The 27,805-nt window shown below is 34.9% G+C and overlaps 1 protein-coding gene across 4 annotated transcripts in view; it reads left to right on the forward strand.

Moving 5' to 3' along the window:
* Window positions 1-320: 320 nt before the first annotated feature.
* The window catches only part of LRRC49 (leucine rich repeat containing 49), a 119,428-nt gene continuing 91,943 nt past the window's right edge, over window positions 321-27,805 (forward strand). The window contains exons 1-8 of one of the 4 annotated variants that reach the window (XM_012768305.2): window positions 321-458; window positions 1,121-1,177; window positions 3,119-3,206; window positions 7,653-7,850; window positions 8,192-8,294; window positions 12,150-12,353; window positions 18,426-18,492; window positions 23,706-23,849. In XM_012768305.2, coding sequence (XP_012623759.1) covers window positions 411-458; window positions 1,121-1,177; window positions 3,119-3,206; window positions 7,653-7,850; window positions 8,192-8,294; window positions 12,150-12,353; window positions 18,426-18,492; window positions 23,706-23,849 — 909 coding nt within the window. In that variant the 5' untranslated portion in view covers window positions 321-410. Of the gene's footprint in view, window positions 459-1,120; window positions 1,178-3,118; window positions 3,207-3,282; window positions 5,336-7,652; window positions 7,851-8,185; window positions 8,295-12,149; window positions 12,354-18,425; window positions 18,493-23,705; window positions 23,850-27,805 lie in introns of those variants that run through there. The other 3 variants (XM_012768309.2, XM_012768306.2, XM_012768311.3) reach the window with 3 other exon arrangements.

Below are 27,805 nucleotides of genomic sequence, written 5' to 3' on the forward strand. Positions count from 1 at the left end.
CAATGCTACCCCGAGAGCTGGCGGGCACAGGCACTGGGATACAAATTTCGCGCGGGCCGCGAGGAAGTGGGCCGTAGAGAAGGACGGACCGGAAGTGGTGGTTATCATAGCCACAGATGTGGCCAACCTCTTCCCAGTCTAATCCTCCTCCCAATACTCCCGCTCTGTTTTTACGAGGCCGAGAAAATAGAACGAGGACGCGCTGATGCACTAGACTCTCAAAAATACAACCACGGGCTATAACGACTGTGTTGTCCTGTGGATTTGGGAGAGGACGAGACCGGAAATGGTAGTTTCCATGGTAACTCCAGAGCGGGTTGCCTGGGAGATGACCTCTTTCGGTCTCTTCGAATCTCTGCTGTAGCGTCACCTGGAAGGCAGATCTAACGGATCCTGGACTGTCTCCTGCCATGATTCCCGGGAAATACCGCTCTGTTTCTGGCCGGGCTACGAACAACGTAGGTTGGGCTTCCTACTTTCTCTTTCTTCCCATTGATATCATCCTTTCTGACTGGCGCCTTTGTCCTAGGTGATGGGCTGTATTATTGGGACCAGGACCGCTGGGTCTACTCAAGCTATTGTCGCTGACCGAGGGTTGAGGTTCGTGGGCTGGAACAAGCCATTTGGAGAGTATTTAATATTGTATGATGGGTATTCAAAGTCTTGTCCAGGAGCTGGGCTCCCCAGAAGGTGGAGCTGGTTTGCCGTGAAAGGCTCGGGTTCATTTAAATTCCTTTACCTCGTCAATTCCTTTTTCTTTTCTTTTTTTAATTGAGAAAAGAATTTATTATTAGACACTCCTACCTCCTTCACCTGTCCCATTGAGATATTTATTTAGACCTGAAATGGCAAATGTTGAAAGCCTGAAGTACTAGAGGGTTAAATTGCTGCCGACATTTTGGAAATTAAATCAGTGAAACCTTTTAATTCTTAGATGTGATTTTATTGTTTTTAGCAAATCCTCAGAACATGTTCCTTTACTTACTGGAAACAAACAAAATCGAGCATTCTGTTCTATTCTAATTTTTTGTTATATCTTTATCTGTACCATCTTGGGGGGAATATGTATATGTATATTTAAGTTAAGAGCAAATTTTATGGTTTAATTTTTACATTTCAGGTGAACTGTGGGCTTCATCTGGTTATTCAAACATCATCGCTTCCTGAAAAAAACAAAGTAAGGTTTAAGCAGATTGGTATTTAAATTGAAGATAAATTGTTTAATATTCTTCACAAACAGCAGCATGCTTAAAGAGTAGATTCTGAACTTGAAATTTTAAGTATATATGTTTTGGTTTCCAATATAAAGCTAATTTTTCTTTTCTGTATACATAAAGCCAAAGACAGCCCTCTTTTTAACACTTATTGTTATTTCATTGATTTTAAGAGGTAAGTTTTTGACATTTAAATCTTTCTGAAATCAGAATCTTTCTTAAACTGATGGCATGTCATAGTTTAATTGGAAAAGTTTTTTCTTTCTTAACAGTGGGCAAAATAATGGTATGTCTTACTACTGATGACATCTTAGAATGGATAAAATGTGGTAATTTGGGAGAGCATGTCTATACATCCTGTTTAAAATTAGGGAAGAAAAAAATAGGTTAACAGTGGAAATATTTTAGGCTTAATGTTATTTAGAAGTTAAGATATAAAGATGAAATATTTTGTTCCCATACTATTTGCTCATAATATCTCTGTCATTTCCAGAATTTCTGGCTTTTTATTTAATTTTTGAGATTTTGAAGTAAACATGTTTTTCTTTTTCTCCTGTCTCACCTGAGCAGTCACACTCACCTACCTCCCACACAACTATGTCTCAAGACACTACATGCTTTTGCCTCCTTTGACCTTGTTGGGTACCTCCAATGATCACAATTTACTTGTTTCCTAAAAAGCTGTTAAATAGTTGCCACTGGAGGAACTCCGAAGTGAAGAGAAGAGTTTATAGATAACAGCATGAGAGAAGTAAGAGGGCATGAGGAGGATACCATTAGTTAAGCAGGTAGCAATTTATTACATTATATATGTATATGAAAATGGTGAACACTTGGAAAATAGACCATTTTGAGATCATCTCAAATACATAGCAGTTAGCTAGATTAATTGAAAATATTCTTTATTGTAATTGGATATAATGGATTCCCTCCAAATCTTTCCTAATTGATTTCAGTGAGCAAATCTTTTTCTACCATTATTATGTTTCTAGGAACTATGTGACTTATCTGAATTCTTTCCAAACCATTCATATTCTCTCGTGCGGACATATATTCTGAGAAAATACCTTTAAGTTATATATTTCCTAAAGATGTAAAGTTTATAGCATAGATGAATGAGAAGCATTATAATTCTTTTAAGATACGTATTTACGATTTTTTGTGGCTAATCATAAGTTTTTTTAGTTTTGTTTTTTTCAGTCCTCCTACCAGCTAATTATTTTAAAATCAATTTAGTGAATACCCTCTATGGACAATTTAAATATACAATTTTACTATCATTGTACATTTAAAGGGATTATACTGATCAAAACTGATTTTTTTCAACAACATTTGGCTTTTGTTGTGTGCTTTTTGTTTTTTATAGAACAAATGTCTTTCAGTCATTGTATTTGTAGTGAGAGTGTGGAGGGATTGGAAGTTCCTCAGATTGGAGTATGGTTTCATCTGACCTCATGAAATTGGCTCTGATTTTGTGTGTGATAAAATACACATAACATAAAATTTACCATTTAAACCATTTTAAGGTATACAATTCAGTGGCATTAAGTACATTCACAATGTTGTGCAACCGTCACCTCTGTCTAGTTCCAGAACTTTTTCATCATTCCAAATAGAATCCCAGGACCCAATAAGCAATTATTCCTCATTTCCCTACATCCCCTAAACTTCTGGAATCTATAAATACACTTTCTGTCTCTCTGGATTTGCCTATTATAGATATTTCATATAAATGGAATCACATAATATGTGGCTTTTTGTGTCTGGCTTCTTTGACTTGGCATGATGTTTTCAAGGTTTATCCGTTTGTAGCATGCATCAGCTATTGTATATTGTTTTATAATTATCTTCATTACTTACTGTTAAATTTGTCTCCAAATATATTTTTTTCTAATGTTTTTCAGGTTGAATTCAAGCTAAATAAAGACACACCATCATTCCCTGGTAGACTCTTACAACATGACCTTGAAAGAAACTACTCAAGTAGGCAAGGTATTATCAATATGCAGAGATCAGATATGGTTCTGGTCTCTGAAGAATATTAATTATTTATAAGGTTGAATTAGTAGATCTAAATAAGCTTGAATTGAAAATGAAATGGTTCATTGGTTACCTAATTGGTTTGATATTTGTTTAAATCAGAATTGGTTCTATATACATAGTATAGTAGATTATTTCCAATGCAGAAAAAGCTATCGTTATTATATTTTAGTTTGAGGGTGAGCTATGCACTAGAGAATAGGAGAAGAATGTTTTAAATACTGTATTAGAACTAGGAAAAATAGCTAATTAGTGAGAGTAAGAGTATGGGAACACAAGTCTTTCTTTAGGAAATAAGGAAACAATAGAAAGAATGGAAAGTTAGGAGTAGAAAAGATACAATCTTTTTTTCTTACTAACACATATAATCAGAGATATATTAAAGGCCTTAAACTTTGATGTATATCACTTGGGATCTTGTTAAAAATGCAGATTCTTAGTGCTTCCTCTCCATCTTCCCAGTTCCCCCATTTTGATTTTATAGGTCTTTGGTGGGATTTAGATATGTGCATTTTTTTACTGATGCCACAGTGATTATGATGGATGTGGTTGGTGAATCCCCCATTAACAAGTACTACCTTATACGATCTGATTATATTTCTGAAACATATTTTTAAAATCAAGGAAAAATTTCCTTCAGCACATTTGAATCTTAGTTGGTTGCTAACAACTGTTAGCTATTTGTAATGTGCTAGTTTTAAAAACTTCAAAATCCTTACATAAAGAACTGCCTCTACCTCCTAGGAGTTTATATGAGAGGGCCATTTAATATAGGCCTTTCTAGATTGTTCATCTCATTACTGTGTGAGCATATGACAAGTTTGGATATTGGCTAATTTTCCCTTTTTGTTTTGTTACTTCTGGGCCTTCCTCTTGGGCCCATCTAATTTGACATGTCTTTTCTCTTTCCTATATACTACACTCTTGTCTTGGCCAATTGCTGGACATGACATCAGCCTGACTGCAGTTCCACAGTGCAGGAAGCATCTGTCTTGCTTCTTTGGTTCAGTTCAATATATATTTATAAAGTGTGTCCTATGTGCCAGTCACTGTTTTAGTTATAGATGTGAACCTGGAAATTTTTCACTAGGGATTTTTATGCTTGCATTGTGAATTTCCTTCACATTTTTTATAACAATATCTTAATTTTTCCCCCTAAATCATGAATCAAACTTAAATACTTTCCCTAAGTTTTTCTTGAGTTAGAGTAGGAGTTGTTATACAGATTTATGGTTCTTGATACTCAGTCATAATAATTAATTTTAGCCTGTTTCTTATTTTTCAAATTAAACATATCATAGCCTGTTAGTACAAATTAACCAATGATACTCTGAGTCAAAAGTAAAGAAATTTGATGTTTTATTTAAGCTGGTGAGTCTAAAATTTGATATGCGATTTCTTTTAGACTTTTAAAAATATTGTTAAGAGTTAAACCCTGCATCTTTAAGATTTTGTAAGAGTCAGACGTTACAGGGACTTCTTTACAGTAAAATCTCGATTAACCTGAACTTAATTGATTCAGTGCCTTAGTTAAGAATTTAAAAATATGTTTGTAGAAGGGAAGAGGCAATACTTGGCTCTTAAGATCATCATAAATCACTGGAAAATCTAGACTCAGGATTTTGGTAAACAAAAAAATATCAAAGATAAGGCAGGGTGAACACACATATGTGGCAATGTACTATACTGTCCATCCACCCGTCAGTCTATCTGCCCACCCATCTGTCCATTTATCCACTCATGCATCTATCTTCCCATTCATACATACATCCGCCCATCCATCCATTCACATATCTAAGGTGCAGTGCGGTGAACGTTCTTATCAAATTTAGACTTTGAGATACTACTTATTAAAGAATTCTGCATTTTTATACTAAAATGCAAGAATTTCTGTTTTTCTTTTTTAACATAAATAACACACACAAAATAGATTCCCAGTTAAGTCTTAGAAAACTAGAAAAACAATTAATTTATCTACTGATTGCCTACTGTATTTAGATTCCACCAAGAATATAAAGGTTGTAAAATGAGTTCCATCTCTCAAGGAGATTATAAATTTAATTGGGAAGACAAGGGCTACATATACAGAAATTAAATAGTGATATGAGAAATAAACAATAACAGGGGAAGTATTTCAATTAAAATTTTACCACAGAGTGATATAGTTTATATGTGGGTATTTATACACCCACATGTATATGTGAATATTTTAACCACAGATCTCTCTGGTTCCCAGTCATTTAGAACAGTGGTCCCCAACCTTTTTGGCACCAGGGACCATTAAATGGAAGACAGTTTTTCCATGGCCTGGGGTGGGGGTGGGACTGGGAGTGGGGGTGGGGAAGGTGGCACTCAGGTGGTGATGCCAGTGATGGGAAGCCTCTGTAAATACACATGAAGCTTGGCTGGCTTGCCCACTGCTCACCTCCTAATGTGCAGGGGGGTTGGGGGCTTTTCTAAGTTTCATAGAAGACAACTTTTCCCAGGGTGGAGGTGGTGTGGAGGCGGTGGAACTCTGCGGCCTGGTCCCTAACAGGCCACTAACTGGTACCACTCAGTGGCACTGGAGTTGTTGACTGCAGATTTGGAGGATCTTGTTTGTGAATTTCAAGGCCTTTCTACCTAATCATTTTTATCTCTTGCTATTTATCGTAAGCTGTATATCACAGTGATAGTAAGTTCATCATGCTGTTAGTGATTATGACTCCTGTGTAAAATAAGAGCTGAAAAGTGTTAGGATAAAATTCCTTTATTCACTGAGTGTAATTGAAATTTACTTTCATGATTGTTTCTAAATCATGTTTAAGTCTGCCTTAAATTGAGGATTGGCTTGAACCCTTAAAATAATTCAAAAAAATCAAACTCTAATGCCAACAAGAGAAATCAAGGTCACCTATTGTTTGGAGTTTTTCTTTTTCTTCTTTAGCTGACAGATTAATCTTTAATCAGTTAATTTTTAGACTGCAGCAATCTTTACTCTGTTTTTTATTTGTTTTATGTTTTTTAACCGTGTAACTTTTGATTTCCAAATCAATTTAATGAATCATGGTTGCCAGGGTATCTTGCTAGCAGGTCTTAAGATTGGTTCATTGGTGGACAAGATGTCAATTCTGAATGGTTATATTCTAGATCATCATTATTGTCTTGATAATTCATGATATTCAGATAAGTGAGATGTGAGCACTGATTATTTTGTTCAAGAAACTAGGTGTGAGATACTTTGGTTTATGGCTTACAGACCTGAAGAAGCTAGCAAATGCCATTGCTTCACTTTTTAATATGATTTGTATGGAACTTGATTTTAAGTTGTCATCATATTGTCTGATGTCCTCCCAAAGAGTATGTTAGCTTCCTAAATTTGGTTTTCATCTTTTCACCATATTGATTAGTTTAAGCAGCAGAATTCTGTGGTAACTTCAGGTTCTATTTTACTACTATTGCTCCCTTTAAACACTCAACATCGGCCAGGCGCGGTGGCTCACGCCTGTAATCCTAGCACTCTGGGAGGCCGAGGCGGGCGGATTGCTCGAGGCCAGGAGTTCAAAACCAGCCTGAGCACGAGTGAGACCCCGTCTCTACTATAAATAGAAAGAAATTAATTGGCCAACTAATATATATATATAAAAAATTAGCCGGGCATGGTGGCGCATGCCTGTAGTCCCAGCTACTTGGGAGGCTGAGGCAGAAGGATTACTTGAGCCCAGGAGTTTGAGGTTGCTGTGAGCCAGGCTGACGCCACGGCACTCACTATAGCCTGGGCAACAAGCGAGACTCTGTCTCAAAAAAAAACCCACAAAAAAACCAAAAAAACACTCAACATCAATTGCTGCTTTCAGAAGATTTTCTCTTTATAGAGGAAAATATGATAGATTTCCTCTGGAATTCAAACTGTCACTCAAATCTTACCTAATTTCTAGAACTTCCCATCATTTCTTCTTGACCATTCTACATTCTTCTAGTTATTTAGACTATATCCACCTCCTCAGAAACTCATCTCTAACCATCTTCATTAAGTGATAAATAACCAGACGTGCTTATATGCAAATATATAAATAGGTATTTTTTTATCATGCATTTTATGCATGTTGTTCTATTTAGTTTGTTAATTTCCTATGTGTTTGTCTGCTAGATTTAAAGCTACTTAATGGCAGGAAAACCAACTAACAGCCTGTAACTAGGGGAATCATATGCCCTGTGGACCCTAACTACAAGTGTACTGGATTTATTGATACCCATGTTGGTATTTTGGAAATATTCTCTGCTAATAGTAGCTGAACATACAAAGAAAAAGTGATGATGCGAGGTTTACATCTGCTATCCAGAACTACCTTTTGTGTATTTTCTATAGTAAAGTCATGTATTGCGTAGCTTTGTGATAAACTTTTTGATATTTTGAAGGAGATGGAAGAGTAATAAGTCCTTCGCCTCGTAGTAAATCATCATGCATCTCATCCACAACAAATGTGACAGAACTATATGGGCTGGAAATGAAAACTGCCACGAGCTCCTTATCAGCATTTGGAGATTCTTCCATTCAGACATCTTCAAAGTCCAGAATCCGGCAGGGCTGTCATAGTGCTGGCCCAAATGTATCTGGTAATGAGGGACTATCATCTCAGTTACAAGAGAGTTAAAATTTAGTACCAAGAGTTAGGATTACAAAGGGTTGAAGATAGCACTAGAGTAGTATTCTGTACTTTCAACCAATCTTCTAAGGCAAGGGTAATATTGTTTGGCACACACAGAACACATAGTTAGGTTTAAGGAGGAAAGAAACAAACTCAAATTTAGTAATTAATTTCAAATATAGAGAGCTATGGAAACTTTCTAGATAAGATATTTGTAGATGCCAAAGTTCTCCAAATATAAGGTGACTTTAATTTCAAGATTCTAAAAGGTTTTACTTAATCAAGTAATTTGTATATCATTTTTAATAGGTGATCATATTAATTTGGTGAGCTCATCAATGCCATCATTTCCTATTCTCCAACGTTCTTCTGAAGAGAAAATTCTTTACTCAGACAGGTTGACCCTAGAAAGGTGAGGACAATTTATTTTATTTTATTTTTTTGACTAGATAATACATAGGCATGGTATAAGGTTTGAAAGATGCAAAAGTCTGCCTCCCTCCTCCTGTTCCTCAGCTATCCATTTCTCCTATCTAGATACAGTCACTTTTTACCAATTTTTTGTTTATGCTTCCAGAGGTATGGTGAGAAATTTTATATCTATATAATATAAAAGAGATTGACTATACTCCAAAAGAATACTATACAATTCTAAAATATGACATTGATGAAAATGGATTTTAGTCTAGAAAAGACTTTGCAATATAATCCTCACACAGGCTTGCTGGGGCTTTTCCATTCTAGTTGCCTATTACCATACTGGCCTCATCTCTTCATACACTCTCATTCACTCACTCTGCTTCAGCCACACCTGCTTCCTTGATGTACTTTAACCACACCAAGCATGCCTATACTTCAGGAATTTTGTACTTGCTGTTTCCTCTGCCTGGAATTCTGTTCCTCCTCATATCTGTAGGCTCACTCCCTTACCTCCTTCAGGTCTTTACTCAAATGTCATCATCTCAGGGATGATTTTCTCTGGCTGCCCTCTCCAAAATTGCAACGCCTTCCATTCTGATAATCCCAGCCCCCTTCTCTGCTTTATTTTTCTCCTTAGCATTGATCAACCTCTAACATATTAACTGTTTAATTGTCATGTTTATCTGTCTCCTACTAGAATATAAGTTCCATAAGCAGGAATGCAGTTCTGTATTGTGGGCACCTATAGCAGAACCTGGTACAAAATAAGGTCCTGATAAAATATTTTTGAATGAATGAATATATTTAGGACTCGATGCCCATTTTTGTATAGGAAGATATCCACAAGAGGATGTTAGATGAAAGATCCCAACCCTTACCTTAGTGGTATAATCAGCAGAGAAAACATCTCTACTGTACATATCTTTAGTGCACATACCTGACAACAAATCATAACAGATCATCTGTGTTTGTAGTTGCAAAAAATATCTCTGGAGAGTCTAACATGTTGTTTTATAAGCACAGGGCAGTATCTCTCATGACATCTGTGAAATATTAATGATTTTTGAGATTGTGATGTTAGTTAATACTTGTAACTTTCATGATATCATTTTAATGTTTTGAGGGATTTTGTGGTAATTTTTTTCTTGGTCTTTACAAGTCTGGTCAAAAATAGTACCTTAGCCTTTCAGTTTCATATTATTTGATATTAACAAGAGCCGGTATTTGTAAGACTGTGACATAACAAGTCAGGTGCTTCTATTGTCAGTAGCTCATGGAGACTCAGGCAAGTATGATTATGAATCCTCAGCAGCTTGGGCCTCCAGAGTGGAGAAGCAAATTTTGATCAGGTGGAAACTTGCTTATCAAGAAAGTCTGGACCAAAAGAAATGGTTCTGCTTTAAAAGTTGGTTGTGAAATAGCAGAATCACAAAGATTTCATAGGGTTAGTTTTAGTTTGACCAGAACCAGGATGTGCATCAAGAAAGTTGGACTAGCAGCAAAGAACTAACTTAGGGATCATTATTTGAGAGCCAGTGGGTAATGGCAGTTGAGTTCCAAAGGCAGATCTACCATGCTGTGTGGCTTCTTAACTGAGAGACTAAGGGGTTGAGAGTAGAATCCAGCCCTGAGAAGAAATACCAGGCTGTTCAGGGAGTTAAGGTAGTCCTGGGTATTAGAAAGGCAGCCTTTTGTCACTGAGAAGGAAACACAGAAGCAAAAACTTTATCCAATAGATGTGTCAGTGATGGGGTAGGAGATATAGCAACTCAAGAGTTTTGTAAATATAACAAACTCTCTCTTTGAGGACACTGGGTCATTGTTTATTATGTATGTTGCTTGCTTGTTTTGGTGGAATGACAGGGATTCCTGGTGTTAAGGGATATATAGGGATATATATATATGGGGATATATATATATATATATATATAGGGATATATATATGGGGAGATATATATATATAGGGATATATATATGGGGATATATATGGGGATATATAACCCTATATATCCCCATATAAGTGAGCCTTGGAGTTGGGATTTAGCCACTATGTTTGAAATCTGAGAAAGTGATCTCATTTCAAGCTACCTACAGTAATTTATGTAAGAGGGAGATCAGAGCTTATTTATTTTCCTGTCTCAGTAATGATTGACACAAGAACTGGATGAAATAGAAGTTAAGGGATATCAGTAAGTTTAACTATGAGAAGTAGAGAAAAGACTAAATCAGGGAAAATGACATAATTTAATTTTTTTGCTAAGTGGGTATACAAAGATATAAATTTTAAACTAGAATACTCATAAATTATTAATTTATAATTTATAAACCCAAAGTATCAACTATGGTAGAATAATTGAATACATGAAATGAATTCTAAATATTAATCATACATTAAAAAACTATTGCCTAATATTTTTTACCTTTTCTCTTATTTTAAACCAATTTCTTCAGCATCTATATTTTTAAACATTATATCTTTGTTACCCATTAACATTTGTTTTTTTTTTTCTGCTAATCATTCTTTTTTTCTCTTTATAAGGATGATTCTGATTACTTCCATAGTTTCACTTATCCTTGTAACACTCTGGTTTATTTTCTTTAAAGCTTGATTTAGGCTGGGCGCGGTGGCTCACGCCTGTAATCCTAGCACTTTGGGAGGCCGAGACGGGCGGATTGCTCGAGGTCAGGAGTTCGAAACCAGCCTAAGCAAGAGTGAGACCCCGTCTCTACTATAAATAGAAAGAAATTAATTGGCCAACTAATATATATAGAAAAAATTGGCCAGGCATGGTGGCGCATGCCTGTAGTCCCAGCTACTCAGGAGGCTGAGGCAGGAGGATTGCTTGAGCCCAGGAGTTTGAGGTTGCTGTGAGCTAGGCTGACGCCACGGCACTCACTCTAGCTTGGGCAACAAAGTGAGACTCTGTCTCAAAAAAAAAAAAAAAAAAGCTTGATTTAGTTACTTGATTTTTACTGAACAAATTCTTTCTTATAAACCTCCCTATTAGAGTTGTTCACACTCAGAACTGTATTTTCCTTGAAAACTCCTTTCAACCTCTCAGGGTAGAATCATTCAGTACCTCCTGTCTGCCCATATTACTATACTAGTAGAATTCTTAAAAGGCCTTGTACTTATTTACTTTACATGTAATATAATTTTTTGCATAAAAAAAGGCTTACTGTTTTAAATACAGCTAAAGGCATATATTTTTAAGGTTTCAGTCTACCATGTAGCACTCTAAATATTCCTCAAAGTTCAAAGTTAGTGTTGAACATGTAAACATATTTTGTTCAGTAAGGACCACTTGCCATTAATGGATTTCAGGATGAATTTATTCTTTTTATCAAAATGAGCTGCACATGACTGAACTTCTTGCTCTTTTGAAGATATCATCCAGCTCAAGAGTCTATAATTCTATGAAAGATCTTTTTATATGGTTTTTCTCCCATAGATTAGTTGCCTGGGCAATCTCACATCAATGGATTTATGCCAAAGGCACTTCTCTGGTTTATGACATGGTTGTTTCAACCATCTAAACTTCTATAACAAAAGGTGTTGGGTGTTGTCTGATGTTAAGTCAATTTCATATGAAATAATCGATACTTGAGATTTTTTTAATACAATGAGAGCTTAGACTTAATTTTAATAATTACCCTTGTTAAAGTCTATTGGTTTTTTTGTGAATGATTTACAATTAAATATAGGTCACTTAATTCATGGGGGTTGGACATGGTCCAACTTATCTTTTTCTCCTCACAAAATGAGAGTACAAAGATACTAATAATATTTGTAAGAAAAAGTAGGCTGCTGAATCAGAATCTTAATAACTTTAAAAATTTTTTCTAGGCAAAAGCTGACTGTATGTCCTATCATCGATGGGGAAGAACACCTTCGTTTGTTGAACTTTCAACACAATTTTATCACTCGGATCCAAAATATTTCTAATCTACAGAGGTTAATATTCTTGGATTTATATGATAACCAGATTGAAGAAATTAGTGGGCTTTCTACTCTGAGATCCCTCCGTGTCCTTCTGTTGGGGAAAAACAGGTATTCTTTATAGAGCAGTTTTTGTTTATAGCCTAATGTTATATGTAGGACTAATGTTGAGTCCTGTGGGGTTAAGATGGCAACTCAGAATTGAATGATGCTAAAGAAACGACTTGACTAACATTTTTGAAAGATTATTTAAATGGATTAAGATTCAGTCATAATTTGTTTCATGAGATTCAGTGTGACAATTTGTCAAACAAAATAACATTTATTGAGTATATATTTCACTTCCATTGCTTGCCAGTCTCATATCTGATATAGAAGTAAATAGACTTAGGATACATTTTAAGCATGTGTATTCACTTTAGGCTTGTGTGTTTCACTTGAGATTCCTCTTAGTATTTGACTTAGAGTAGATACTTGATACTTTATGAATGTCAAATCACGGATTGATTCCTTTTCAGATGGTAGTTTCAGTATGTATTTAATATTACATCCTATGTGAACTTCCCCAGTTCCATTTATGTAGCTCTTTTATGCAGTGCAGCTACACATTCCTGACTCATTTCTTTGAGATTTATTCACGACTTTTCTCTTTATTCTCTTTGACTGGCTAGTTTTTGCCTATAAAGAAGGGCTGTTTAGCAAAATCTAAAACTAATTTTTATATTTTCAAATTTTAAAGTTTAGATATATCATTATACCCAGGTTAGGTTCCCCTAGCCCCTCTTTACTCTGCATGCCCCTCGGCCCCCACTGCCATTCCCCCAGCATGGATTTTGGATTACTTCTTGTAGAGGAAGAAATGTTATATCTTTTCATCACCCATTGCAAGGCACATGGCTGACATTCCTATAACAAACACAGATTAACAAGGGAAAATCATAACAAATTTATTTAATGTGAGTTTTATGTGACACAGGAGCCCTCAGAAATGAAGACTCAAAGAAACAGGGAAAATTGTATTTTTATGCTAAGGTTTGATGACAAGTGGACAGTTGTTTAGAGGTATGATTGCACAAAAGGGGGAAGGATGCAATGGTAATAAACTGGGAGAACGTAGCAAGTCCTGTTTGTTCAGATTCTACTTGGCATCTCTGTGTCTTCATTCCTTTTTGGAGGATATAGGACAGGATCCCTCTGGAATGAGGGTCTTATGACTTACTTTCAGGGGAGGTAGGTCAGAGAATTCTTTTTATGGCTTCGAGGGAAAAGATTAGAGAGTGATTTTCCTGCTTTTGTGGTTTTCTCAATTTCCTTCAGCTTAAATTACTCAGTATGCCTAGGTGTCATAATTTAGGGTATTGTGTTCTGAGCCCCAAAAGTCATTATTCTTACTACCCAATGATAATGTATTTTTTCCAAGATCGTGTCCCAGAGACCTAGGCTCTTATCTGTCCTCTGTGGCTTCTTTGAAAGTTCCCAACAGTGTGGTTTATCACCCATAATTAGTTCAAGTGTTAAATTAAACATGTAGTGTAAGGGAATTTGGGGGGTGTCTTAGTCTGTGTTGCTATAAAGGAATACCTGAGTCTGGGCAATTTATAAAGAAAAGAGGTTTATTTGGCTTATGGTTCTGCAGGCTGGTGAGGGCTCGGGATGCTCCTCTTCATGGTGGAAAGTGAATGTGAGCAGATGTGTGTGGAGATCACATGATGAGAAAGGAGGAAGAAAGCGTAAGGCTCTTTTTACCAGCCAGCTGTGGTTGGAACTAATAGAGTGAGAACTCACTCCACACCATTCTCCTATATCCTCTATTCATGAGGGATCTGCCTCTTGACCCAACACCTCCCATTAGGCCCACCATTGGGGATCAAATTTCAACATGAGGTTTGGAGGGGTCAAATATCCCAACTATAGCAGAAGGATTATATAATCATAAAGTATTAAAGCTTGACGTGACCTCAGAGGTCAGCTTTCTAATTTTACAGATGAAGAAATGGAAAGGTAAAGTGACTTTTGCAGTTACAAACTCTATACAGTAGGAATATGCCACCAGGGCAGTTCATTGAGTAAGGTAAGGAGGGAAGTTCACTTTTCATACATTTAAGGCATTCTCTTCTAGGTGCTCCCTGTTATCTCTCCCAGGGATTTTACTAGTTTTTGACTTACAGAGTTACTGATTTCTTTTTCTAACTTACATTTGTTCTTTAATACTATTGACTTTTTGCCCTTCTTTTAGTCCTTGAGTTAAGAATGTTTTCTAGTGGTATTTTTAATCTCCTCCGGTTTTAAATGTAATATCTAATGGCTGCCTCTATCTAGTTCCTGCCTTTTTAATTCATATCTCTGGTTGAGGCATCTCAACCAGATGGCTCAAGGTTCAGGCAGGCTCAACATAGATTTCTATTCGAAAGCTAAAAAGACCCCTGCTCAGATTCTGTGTGTGAAGTTTCCATTGCTACCAAAGAACTCCCAACTCCACTTTGCTGTTGAAGTTCCTGCCCCCTAATTTTTCTGCCTTCAACATCCCCTGCTTATCCTCTCTAGAACTTCTGGTGCCCTTATAGTTACAGGCTAATGAATAGAACTTCTACATTTTCTTCTGATTATCTAGGATTATGAAAACTCTGCCAGATCCTGGGATTCTCTGTGCCTTTCTTTTTGACTCTTTGAAGTTTTCCACTTAAGGATTTGTCTCTGATGCCTTAAAAGCTGAGATTTTGTATAGGTTCTGTGGTAGAGTCTTTATCCCAGCATCAGTGACATAATGTGACCTGCAGAGACAGCTGCAATATATCCCTAGAGGTCTGTAGCTGCTGAGGTGATGGGCGAGGCTAGTCTTTTTCTAGTTTTAATTTCCATTCAGTGGGAGAACTTCTTTTTAAAAAAAATCTTTCAGGTTACGTTGGTGTTAATGTAAAAATCAATCAACTATTTGGGCACTGAGTAGGATTCTGCAAATTCTTTGTATCCATACCTAATTTGACAAGGGGCCCTAAAGTCAACTGAAATTTTCATCTACCTTTGAATTCCTTAGAGTTGGATGAGTTTTTAGGTAATTTCAGGTATAGGGGTGGAGGGAGAATTTATGGCAAAGGCAACTTATGAGAACAAGACAGCAAGATTTTTGGTTGGTCTTAGGTCTAATTGATTGAACTACTTGTCTATTTTCTTTCCTATTCAACCTGGGCAATCAGAATCTGAAGGAAGTGAGAGTCATAAAGCCAGTATGAGTCAAAGCTAAAAGAATGCTTGAAGACCCAACAAAAAGGGAGTGAGTGTATGAGGCATTATGTGGGAAGACATATTGCACATGAATGTTTCTGTGGTTAAAGTGCCTTAAAGGTGCTCAGAGTTTCTGATAAACACAGAAACAGACTACATTGATTCTCCAGATCAGAGAACTTTTGGCTGAGATAATCTCCATTATCCTTGGGGTATAATTTTCAAAATTCTAAAAATATAATTCTCAGATACATAAATAGTAATCACAGGCCAATGATTTAATTAACTCAATAATGTGGGAAGCAGCAGGATGACAAAGCTAGTTCAAAAGAGGACAAGAGAAACTGAGAGATAGTCAATGGTTTAGCAAGCCCTCAGAAGTTTGAGAACCACTGTTTTAGGGAATGTGAGCTTGGGAGTATAAAGGGATTGAATAAAAAAGGCTTCTCTACTAGCTGTGAGATCAGATTTCTATCATAAAACATAACTGTCCTAAACCATATTATTAGGGTACTGTAATTTTCTACAGCTATTCTAGATATTTCAAGAGCAAAGCAGACAGAGGAATAATTTTGTTGAAAGTTTTGTCTGTTTTCCCATAAGGTTGGGCTAGCTATTTGAGAGATTTAAATAGTATATAGGATAGTATTAAATGCCTGGCCCTGGATGAAGTCTAATCAATTCTAATGCGTCCAGAAGGATGCTGATGGTTTGGATGAAGTGACATAGGGGTGTTCAGGATATTGGGTACTTTGTAGGAAAAGAGTAGATTCTGCCAGTGTGATGATGTGAGAGAAGAGACTGATGAAGAGGTTATGGTCATAAGGGAGTGTGGTATCTTTGTGGTGATGGAATTAAGAGAAGTACAACCACATGGTGATGATACATGGTGGGTTTATGATAAATGGTTTTATCAACTAAATTGGATTAATTGGTTTGTGGTGATATGATTCTTGATTTGGCAATGATACAGGATGGCTGAGGTCAAGAGGAGACAGATATTCACAAAGTTTAAGTTTGCATTATGTTTAAATAGTGATCAACATATATATATATATATCATATAAATATCCAATGGATGATATAGGAAATTTTAGAAAGGTTGAAATGGTTCTTTAGGCAGTAAACAATGACAACAGAAATAAATAGTGATAAATATATGGAGATAAAGATGGGTTTTGTGAATTTTATTTTTTGTCTTTTCTTTGATCTCATCTCTCTACTAAATAATGGCACTAGGATAAAGTAGGATCTATAGAATGAAGAACAATAAAAAGTAAGTGTTTGGTTTTGTTAGAAGAGTCCAGTTGGAGGAAATTGGGCAGGTAAAGTAGCCACACAATATCGGAATGAGGGAGACAATGGGTAGGCCTAATCTTTAGAGGATATAAGAGGGAGCATTTTAGAGATAAAATTCTGGTGTTTTAATTTATAGCAAAGTTCTAGCTTTTTGCAAGATGACAAATCAGAAATTTCAAATAAATGTAAGTGTTTTACAAACTGAGCAGTCTAGTAGAAAGCATTTAGGTGGTGTGTAATTTGTCTCTGTAATAAACAATCCTATTATGAATACCCTTGTACATAAAACTCATCCATTCAATAATTAGTATGTTCATTTATTCATTAAACAAATAATTAAATTGGGTGCCTACTTGGTACCAGACAGTGTTATGAGTGCTGGAGATAAAGAACATCTTGAAGCTCAAATTTTGGTTTGGTAAGATGAAAATTTTAAAAAGTAAACACAAAAATAATATAATTTTGGGCAATGACAAATGCTGTGAAGTCAATTAAAGTAGAGAAAGGAGAGAGTAGGGGGAACAAGAAGAGAAAGCTGTTTTAGATAGGATCATCTGGTGGCAACTATAAAATGTTTGAACTGAGACCTTTTATAATGTGAAGGTGTGATCCCTGTGAAGTTTTGGCAGAAGAATGTTAAGGCAGAAGGAACAGCATGGGTAAATATCCTAAGGTGGAAATTAACTTGTCAGGTTTAAATACAGCAAGTATGCCCCTGTAGCTGGAGCAGAAGGAGTGAGCCTATAGTAAGAGATAAGGCTGGGTAGGGAAGGAGTTGGCAGCAAGATAGTTTAGTGTCTTGCAGGTAGAAGTAAGGAGTTTAGATTGTATTTTAAGATGAAGGGAACTGCCTTACATAAGTGCCTTGACCTATAGTTCTTAGAAGTAGAATTACTTTTTTCTAAAGGTAAATATTTAAGCTATCTTCCCCCTAGTGGCATTGCATTTTTAAAATTATAATAAATCAAAGGGAAATATATTATTGTTTAAGATATATATTGTTAGGGTGGGAATTTATATGCAGGATGAGAAAGAGTTCTCAACACAAAGATTAGTATAGAAAGAAGAAAGAAGATTATTTTACTTTCCCTGAGAGAAAAGGGGAGGGAAAGGGCTTGGCATAAAGAAAGAAAGAGAGAAGTGCTGGCCCTGAGCAGATGGCCTCAGGATTTTTATGGGGGAAAAGGGAAACAAAGAAAAATTTATTGTGGCAGACTGATAGCAGGAAAATGACAGTAGGAAAATGGCTGTGGAGCTGCTGTGTCTGGTTTTTCTCTTTTCTTGTTTTTTTTTTTTTTTCCCTCTTCTCTTAGAGATAGTCTTATTTGGCCAGACGGGTCTGGCGAATGTAAAAGAGGATTTATTCTGTCTGCTCAGCTCTTTTCAAATGCTGTGAAAACAGTCTCAGCAGGCAGTTAATTAATCTTAAAAGACAGGTGATTAATCTTAAATTCTAATACCTAATAAACTAGTTCATTTTTCTCTGTTAGATAGTTTATTAGCAAGGCTGTCCTTTCATATATATTATAACTATATATATAGAGAGGGAGAGAGAATAAATTAAAATGAGTTGCATTTTTACACAAAGCATGCTTTGATTTACAAAGAGATGTGATACATCCATATTTCTATTCTACTTACTCTATTTATTCTGATTTTCAGAATCAAAAAAATCTCAAATCTGGAAAATCTAAAAAGCTTAGATGTCTTGGACCTTCATGGAAATCAGGTATGGTAAAGCCCTTTCACTCCTTTCTTTTTTAAGAAGAAGTACAAAATATTGGTATTATAAAAGATATAAAAATCATACTTACATTGAATTTTTCAAGAATCATTTTACTGATCCACTGGAATTTCTAAGATATTAAGCTATTCATTTAAGATTTGGTAACTCCTTAGCAGTAAATGACAAATAAAACTTACACAACATTAGAATCCTTAGAGTTATTATAATTTTATTTTTTATTTAGTTTTTTATTAACTTATTTTTATAATACACATTACATTATCTAGCCAATCTGGGCTCCCTGTTCTGTTCAGTCAATTTGTCTACTGCTATCCAAGAACTAGAATATTCCTGACTTTCTTCTACTTAGGTGTTTCTTTTTTATTCTATCTCCTTACTTCTACCTCAGAGTTAACCACTATTCTGGATTTCACATTTTTCATTCCTTTTTTAGTTGGGTGAGTTTTTTAGTTTGGTTTTATTACATGAAGATATGTCTAAATAATATATTGTTTAGTAGTATTATCTTTTCATTTTAAAAAGGTATCATATTGTCATCATCTAGTGTTTGCTTTTCTGATACAGTATTATGTTACTGAGATTTATCTATTTTAAGTAGCTATAGTTTCTCAGTTTTCACTGTTATATGTTCCATGGTAAGACTATACAGAAACTTTATTCTCCAGTAGCTTATTGAGAGACATTTGGGTTGTTTTTTCTTTTTATTTCTTTCTTGGTTTTATTTTGTTTTTTGCTATTATAAATACTACTTCTAAGTACTTTCTTGTACTTGTCTCCCCTTCTACATATTCCATATGTACCCTAGAGCAGTGGTCCCCAACTTTTTTGTCAACAGGGACTGGTTTCATGGAAGACAATTTTTCCATGGATTGGGGATGGGGGTGTGGAGTGTCATGGTGGGAGGAGGTATGGTGCTGGAGAACCCAGGCAGTGAGGAGAGGTTTATTTCCTAACAGACAACGGACCAGTAATGGGCCACAGCGTGGGAGTTGGGCACTGTAGCTCTAGAGCATATGTCTAGGAGTAAAACTGATGAGTCATAGGCTATTTAAATGTTTAACTCCAAAAGATAATGCCAAATTGTTTTCCAAACTGGTTATACCAGTTTATATTCCTCCCAGTAATATATAGTCAGTCCTGTTGCTTCACATCCTTTTCAACATTTGGAATTATCAAACTTCTTAATTTTTGCTGATTGAATTGGTGTAAAGTGGTGTTGCTTTGTGGTTTTGAGTTATATTTTCCTGATTAGTGTTTACCTACCTTTCTAGCCTCTTCTTTCACTGTTCCTCCACACGTGTTCAATTCTCTAGTGGTAAAAATTACTTACATTGTGTTTAATCTCAGTGCCTTTGCATATGATATTCTTTTATCTTTAGAAAATTACTCTTCCACATGGTTCTTGTAGGATTTACTATTAGAATGGCTGTATTTTTGAGTTACCTTCTAGTTTGATATAATCTGGGCTCTCTATTCTGTTCAGTCAATTTGACTACCTCTATATCTCTCTGTCTTAATTTCTATATCTGATTTATTGTGTTCCCCCTCTTCTCTGTCAGAGCAACTTGGCTTTTTTATTTTAACCCTTTGCTCATCCATTTACATTTTTATCTTTGAAATATATTTATTCATAAATAGCTACATGAGGTACATACTCATGCAGAAGGTAAAGTCTCTTCTGAAGTGATGAGCTTATATTCAGGGATGATCCAGGAGTCCTTGCCTGTTGATGAACAAGAGCTGCCACTGCTGCTTGCAGTTGGTCAGGTAAACTCTCAGTATGATCTTGCTAGATTTTCTAACACCTGTTAGTCCCAATAGTTTTATTGAAAGCTAATATAATTAATAAAAGCCTTAATAGATCTAGATAGACCACATCTACTAGGTTCTAATCTATTTCCATTCCAATGTGTGTGTCTGCATGTGCATGTAGTGGGAGGAGTGTTGGTGTCCTGGAAATTGTCTAACTCTGCAGGCTGGGTAGGGTCAGTCCAGTAGAGGGAAAGTTATCCTGTTATATAGTGGTGGAAGGGGAAGAGGAATTAAAGAGTATATTGACAATAAAAGAATATCATATGCAAAGGCACTGAGATTAAAAACAATGTAAGTAATTTTTACCACTAGAGAATTGAACACGTGTAGAGGAACAGTGAAAAAAGAGGCTAGAAAGGTAGGTAAAGGCCAGATTATGGAGGGCTTGATGTGCCAGGCTAAGGAATAGGTATTTAATCTTGAGGACCACTGTTTTAAAATTTGTTTATAACTATTAGTGTTACATTTTATGGTAGCAATATTTTTCTCAAGTTTATTTTTAAATGTATATATGAAAAGTAATAAACATGTTTATGCATTTTTCAAATTATAATATACCTTTAAGAGTTCATAAGTACTACCCAAGATCTTTCAGAACACCTGAACACAATATTATTTGAGCTATACATTATGTATAGGCATTATTTACCAACCATTAAATTGATGAAAAATGCTTTATTCCTTATTAACTGACCTGTGTTTATATACTATATAATTCAGCATATTTTGTGATATTCTGCATATTAAGATTAGACATTTGTGCTACACAAATTATTCTCAAGGTTTTATAACTACAAGAAGGAAGTTTTAAGTGAAAATCTGAGTCTTGTTTCAAAATATATAAATACAATAAACAAAAATTTGGAATATTTCAAAGCAAAGATATAGTCTTAGTGACCCTATGTTTCTAAAAAGTTAGGAGATACACTATTCAAGATGAAACAACTAATTTCTAACTCTAAAAATTTAGCATCAAATAGTAAAAAGCTAAAAGAAATTAAGTGGATGTTTTTTGTCTTTAAATTTACTCCTATGTCTTTACCCAGGCAGAGCAGTCTAGATTACGCTTACATATGAAGATAAGACTGGAGTATCCAGCTTTCCTAGGTGCATTAAGAAGCCCCGCAGTCTATCTTGGGACTCTCTCTAATCACTGTGACCCATAATCAGGCTTTCCGACATTCCCATCATCTTTTCTTTTTGCTATGAAGTATATCAACCAATCAAGAACTACACTCTCACCTTCCACTACCCTTTGCCTGAAGCTTCTGTCGCCCTATCTATTCTTGTGACTTTGTCCATGGCTGCAATGAGTAACTGACTTTATCCCATAGCAGATGTTGTACACAATTCTGGCCTTTTGGATTGCAAACCAAGAAGCCAGAGAATATCCCTAGTGATTTTTTTAAAAATTAGAGGTTGATACCCATGTACAAGAATTAACAGTGTTTCTTTACAGACATTTCAAACTAGAAGGTAACTCAAAAATACAGCCATTCTAATAGTAAATCCTACCAGGACCATGTGGAAGAGTAATTTTCTAAAAGAACTGTCCAGAACTATTAGCAGAAGGGAGAAGACACGCTATGCAGTTCATACAATTGTGCCCTTTTATATGTTTCTTGAGCTCAGGAAGGTTTTACATATTTAGCCATTGTTTCTTTCCCATTTATGTTTGTTGTCTTTATATTGTTTGTCTTCCATATCTCCATTTTATCTTTTATTTTTCTTATATGTTTTTCCTTGGTATGTTGGGAGGACTTCTCAAGCTTGTAATGACATTACTAATCTCTTTTTTCCTGTGGTATCTATTTTGCTTTTTATTGGTTTCATACACTTTGAATTTTATCACTTATTTAGTTTTGAAATGTTTTATTCTATGTCTTATTACATAGTTCTATCATTTATAAATACTCATAACCTTCTTCTTTTTCAACTTTTATATGATTTTATTTCCCTTATCTAAGACATTAGATAAGTCTTAGAACTAAGTTTAAACATGGTCATAGATTGTCTTTATATATTATTATTGAATTTACAATAAACATATGTTTCTCTTTTATAACCTAGATGGAATCTAGATGGTATTTCTTGAATGTAAGGGAGAATCCAAATAACAACATGGAAAATAGATTATACATCTAAAAATGAGTTATGAGTTTTTTTAGCTGACATCTGCTTTGAAGTGTTAGATAAAAAATTTCAAATATACTGTGATTGGGGTACAAATGAGCAAACTAATCTCTGGTGATTTTGAAATTCATTTTCTTAATGTTCAGAAGAAACATGTTATATGTGCAACTGATTATTACTTAAGTACATTATATTAAGAGGTTGACATGGTTGCACTATTGCACCGAAAGGTAATCACTGAAAGTCAGAAAGTTCTTTCTCTCATGCACGATTCATGGATTAAATAATTAAGTTATTTGTAGTGACATAATAGTGAGAGTATAGACTCTGGAGAGATAGTGCTTGGGCTCACATCTCAACTTTGTCACTTAGCTGTGTAACCTTGGGTAAATTTTTGGCTTGTAAAAAAAAAAGAGAGGTTGATGAAGTCTTCCACCAGGACTCTTATTCTGTGTCACGCAGAAACTCATCCTGTTGTGCTATGCTTGCTATAGTATAGTCGTGGGGCTTAAAATCAAGCTGAGCTCTCATCACTTCACGGTGTTAGTCTATACTTACCCTCACCTTAGTAGGCAACTCAAACTCTGCTGCAGTTCATTGCTTATGTGTATATGTATATTCCATAATTCAAGTCCTCTTGTTTTAAACAATTGGCATCTACCATATTGTACCCTGACTATAAACATCTATCTAAACTAAACTATCTCCTCTCAAGCATTTCTACTAATAAAAGAATATCCTCACCTTCGCCTGGGGATCCTAGTTGCTTGAATCTTTCCATTCAGACTCTTGATCACTCTCAGGATCCTGTAGTATAAATAGAATTAAGAATGGGAACTTGGTATTCCTTTCCCTTGCCTTTTCTCTCAGAGGGCAGACTTGCTTTGTCAAAACATTGTAAGCATATGCCTTGGTCTCACAGTACATTTCTATCTGGCAGGTAATATATAACCTTCACAGGAGCTGGCACAGTATTGGGCTCTTAGAGTTACCCCAGACAATGGACTCATTGCTTATTTGATGAAATTTACTTCAAATATGTAGTATGGTCAAATTTTAAAATATGATCTTTTAGTTAATTTTCACATGACTTTATATTATCTACAACATGGAAATAAATAGATTCTTAAATGTCAGCATGTAAACTTGTCACTGAATCCAATGACTTTGTATACTTTATTTTTACAGTTTTTAAGACATGCATACTGAGATGTTTGCCTGCTAATCTCCCCTCCCCCATTTTTTGACAGATTACCAAAATCGAAAACGTCAATCATCTGTGTGATTTGAGAGTTTTAAATCTTGCCAGAAACCTTTTAAGTCATGTCGATAATCTCAATGGGCTGGATTCACTAACTGAACTTAACCTGCGCCACAATCAAATCACTTTTGTGGTAAGTATTAAAATGGAACTGATATGTCCTTTCTGGCTTTCTTTCAAGGAAATGAAACAAATGTCATAGCATGGCTTTGTGCAAAAAAATCTAAGATTATTTAGTTATTTTTTCTGAATTTGAATTGTGGGATATAATTATTAAGCTTTGTAATATGTTGATTTGGAAAGTATTGAGATATTTTCATTTTAAAAGAATAAATATAAAATTAGAAGTATTATGACTAAAATCAGCTAGTGTAAATGAGTACTGAATCATTTCCTGTTTTGTCATGGTTATAGAATTAATAAAAAAGAAGCTTATTGGTGACTGAAAGTTGAGGAATTGTTGCACTGAGGAGAAGGCACAGAGAGGAGATGTTGAGGGTTATGAAAACACACATAAGTATCATTTCCTTTGCAATTTTTAAAGAGGCAGTAGAAAGAGCATTGTATAGGGGGGCATCAGAGTCCTAGTCCTGGTCTTGGCTTTACCTCTTATTAGCTGTGTGACATTAAATAAATTGCTTTAATTCTCTGGGCCTCAGTTTAGCTTTTTCTAAAATTAAGGACATTGGGCTAGTTTGGCTCTAGGGTCTTTTTTGGCTTGTTGATTCTGAAAAAAGATGTAAAGATGATAGAGGACTGGCATTGTGAACAACAGGAAAAGAGTTAGATTGTGGGAGCAAAAAATTACAGAAACAGGACTCTGGAACTCTGAGACAAGCTTGTTTATGATTTTATAATTTATGATTTTTGCTGAAGGTCAGCAACTAAATAGCAGTTTGATTCTGAGGTATTTTATATTTGTGCATGCGTGAAGAGCACTAGAAATATAGCTGTTCTGCTCTATAATAGGATACAAGGTAAGAAAAACATTATTTGTTCTTTTAACAAGTTTCCTTGTTTTAAAAGCCATATAAAAACTACATTAGGAAGAAAAAAAAAACTACATTAGGATATCTCTGGTATCATTTAAGTACTTTGAAAGGCACAATCTAACTTTTAACTCTTTTAGGACATTAAGTTCCTTAGTAAAAAGTTAAGTATACTGTAAATGGTATACTTGAAAATATTGGGGAACAAGATGATGCCTTATCTCTAGGCCTCATTGTACAGATTGGTTTCATTTTGAAGTTTTCTCAGAAAATGTGAACCAGGAAATATTCATATCTTCTAGGAGGTTAGGAAAACTTCAGAACCTTCTCTAAGACATGGATTTATTTCAGAACTTCTAAATTATGTCAAGCCCTCCCCAGACTGGATATAAATATTTGAACTGTAATGTTTATTTAAAAAAGACATCCAGATTGGGTTAATCTATTATGTTAGTAAATCTCCAGGAACTGTTCAGTCTGGACTTAATCTGTCCCTAGGACACTAGATCTGGTAAGATTCCACAAAGCTTTGGTAGAGTGGGGAACAGAATCTATTGCCCCTAGTATATTCTTACTTATATTTTGGCTTTCATTTGGAAAATGCATAATGTATATCCAGGAAATTGCTTGCTGAATTTCCCATTGAATATTATGTCTAATCATTACTGTTATAGTTTAGGTGGCAGTAAACATCTTATAGAAAAGAAAGTTGTATTAATTTCTAAGAGTTAAAAATGATACTTAATGATAAGTATCATGCATATTAATAATAGGAAATTATGAATATACATATAAGGATAAATAAGAAACTTCATCTAATTCTTATTTATTTATTTTTGAAAGCATCCTTTTCATAAAAGATCCAAGGGACTTTTTATTCTGAGGATATAGGGATTTTTTTCATTATCTTTTCTTATCTCTGAGGTCAGTTATCACACTTACTCTTTTTGCTTTTTTTCTTTCATGATTTTGATTCTCCTCAATGGCTGATAATCCTTAAATGAAGGATTATGTTAAGTAGATGTCTTGTGTATTGTGCTGTTGAATAGGTCTTTTTAGCCATGATATAGCTCTCTAGAATTATCACTCTATTTGTGTAAGCTCTTGAATCCCACATAGTGGTGGACTTCCCTTTACGGTGAATGGAAAGAAAAAGGCAGGCTTACTCTATGCCAAAATAAGAAAGACTTTACTTTTGGGGTAGAAGCACTTTATTTTCATTTGTTCCAGGTGAAACTGCCATTTCTTGTTTCCCTCTGATTCTTTTGTAGCAGTTATTAACTGTCATCATAGATAAAACATCCACTCTCCATCCTGCCTTGACAAATAACGCTTTGTTTAGAGAATAGTTCCTGAGGCTCTACTTGAGGATTTCTTCAGCCTATTACTCTGTACATGTTTATGTTCATGACAAGGGTAGGAGTAGGGTGGGTTTGTTGGTGTTCCAAAAATAGCTGTTGAGTAGACAGATCTTTAATTATCCACCTACTTGATTCACCGCAGTTCATCATAGTCCGTGCCTGCTCCTTGTATTCACTGACTGCATGGAGTAAGATGGAATTTGCTCAGAAAAATTGTTGTATTTGAATGCAGCATCTCTCTTGCAGTTCTGAGCTACGGTTCTCCTCACTCATGGTAATGGTAATCTCCTATTAGATCTCATCAGCTTTCCAGCTGTCTGAGATTCATCAGTAATGTTGGTCTGTTAATGACAATTCTCTTATTTTTAGGATTTCTATGAATTTACTCATTTTAGTGCACTTTTATTGCTTTATACAATGATTCTTGGAAAGAAGGGGAAACAAATGTATTTCCTACTTAACCATCTTGAACAGAAACCTCTGATGTTTTTGCTGTAGAAAGTTATTGTTTGTTTGTTTATTCACCTGTCTTTTTCTTGGAAATCTTATAATTTGAAACCAGAATATCTATTTAGCTAATATGGTATCTTTTTCTTTAAAAAATTTATGAAACATTTCAGAAATCCTCAAAAGAATAGTAAAAAATATTACCAACATTTGTATATCTACCAATTAACTTAGTAAATAAAAACCTTTCAAATATAGTTGAGGCCTCATGTGTAACCCTCTCTCATCATATTCCTTCCCTCTTTTGCAGAGGTAACCACAATTCTGAATATGGTGGTGTTTTTTTCTCATGAATATTTGTTTCTTTTTTCCATATATGTATGTATCTCTAAATACTATGTATTAATTGTTTTATGTACTTCTAAATATTCCATAAATGAATTATCGTACTGTATGTACATTCTGTAAGTTGCTTTTATTGACATTATGCTTTGAGATTTATCCATGTTGATACCTGTAGTTATAGTTTGCTAATTTTCATGATTATATAGTCTTCCATTATATGATTATAATTAAATATTTATTCTTCTATTCATAAATAGTCATATTTTTCCAATTTTTTGATATTACAAAGTGGCACAAATGACATTTTTATACATTTATTTTTGTGTATGTGTGTAACAGTTTTTCTAAGGACACTATTTTAGACATTTTGGCCATAATCTGTAGTAATAGATAAAATTTACATTGGAACCCAGTGATTATATGCATATGTATATGGGTAAATTATATATAATGGAAACAAGCATTTCATGAAACTATATTTAGGCTTACTGTGATCCATTCTTGTGTATCCCATTCTAATCTATCTCATTAAAAAATATGGTCTCAAAAATAATGTTGGTCTCAACACAGTAAACTGATTTTTTGACCAATGAGAAATTGGTTGTAACTCGTATTTGAAAAACTATGTTCAGTGGTAGGTACTTGGAGGAAGCATTGTTAGGTGGCAGGATTATGCACATCATTCACTTTATCCAGTATCACCCAAATTTCTCCAGGGTGGCCATACCAAATTGCATTTCTGTCACTATTACCTGAGAGTTCTGTAACTTCACATCTTGGTTGACACTTCATATTTTAGACTATTTATTTCTGCCAATCTGTTAGCTAAGAAGTTGTATTGTGTTGATATTTTAATTGGAATTTCTAGTGAGATTGAATGCTTGTTATCTTTTTTCTTTTTTGATACTGAGATTGCCTTTTCTGTGAATAGCCTTATCTTTTGCCCA

Source organism: Microcebus murinus, chromosome 6 (assembly GCF_040939455.1).
Source record: "Microcebus murinus isolate Inina chromosome 6, M.murinus_Inina_mat1.0, whole genome shotgun sequence".
NCBI lineage: Eukaryota > Metazoa > Chordata > Mammalia > Primates > Cheirogaleidae > Microcebus > Microcebus murinus.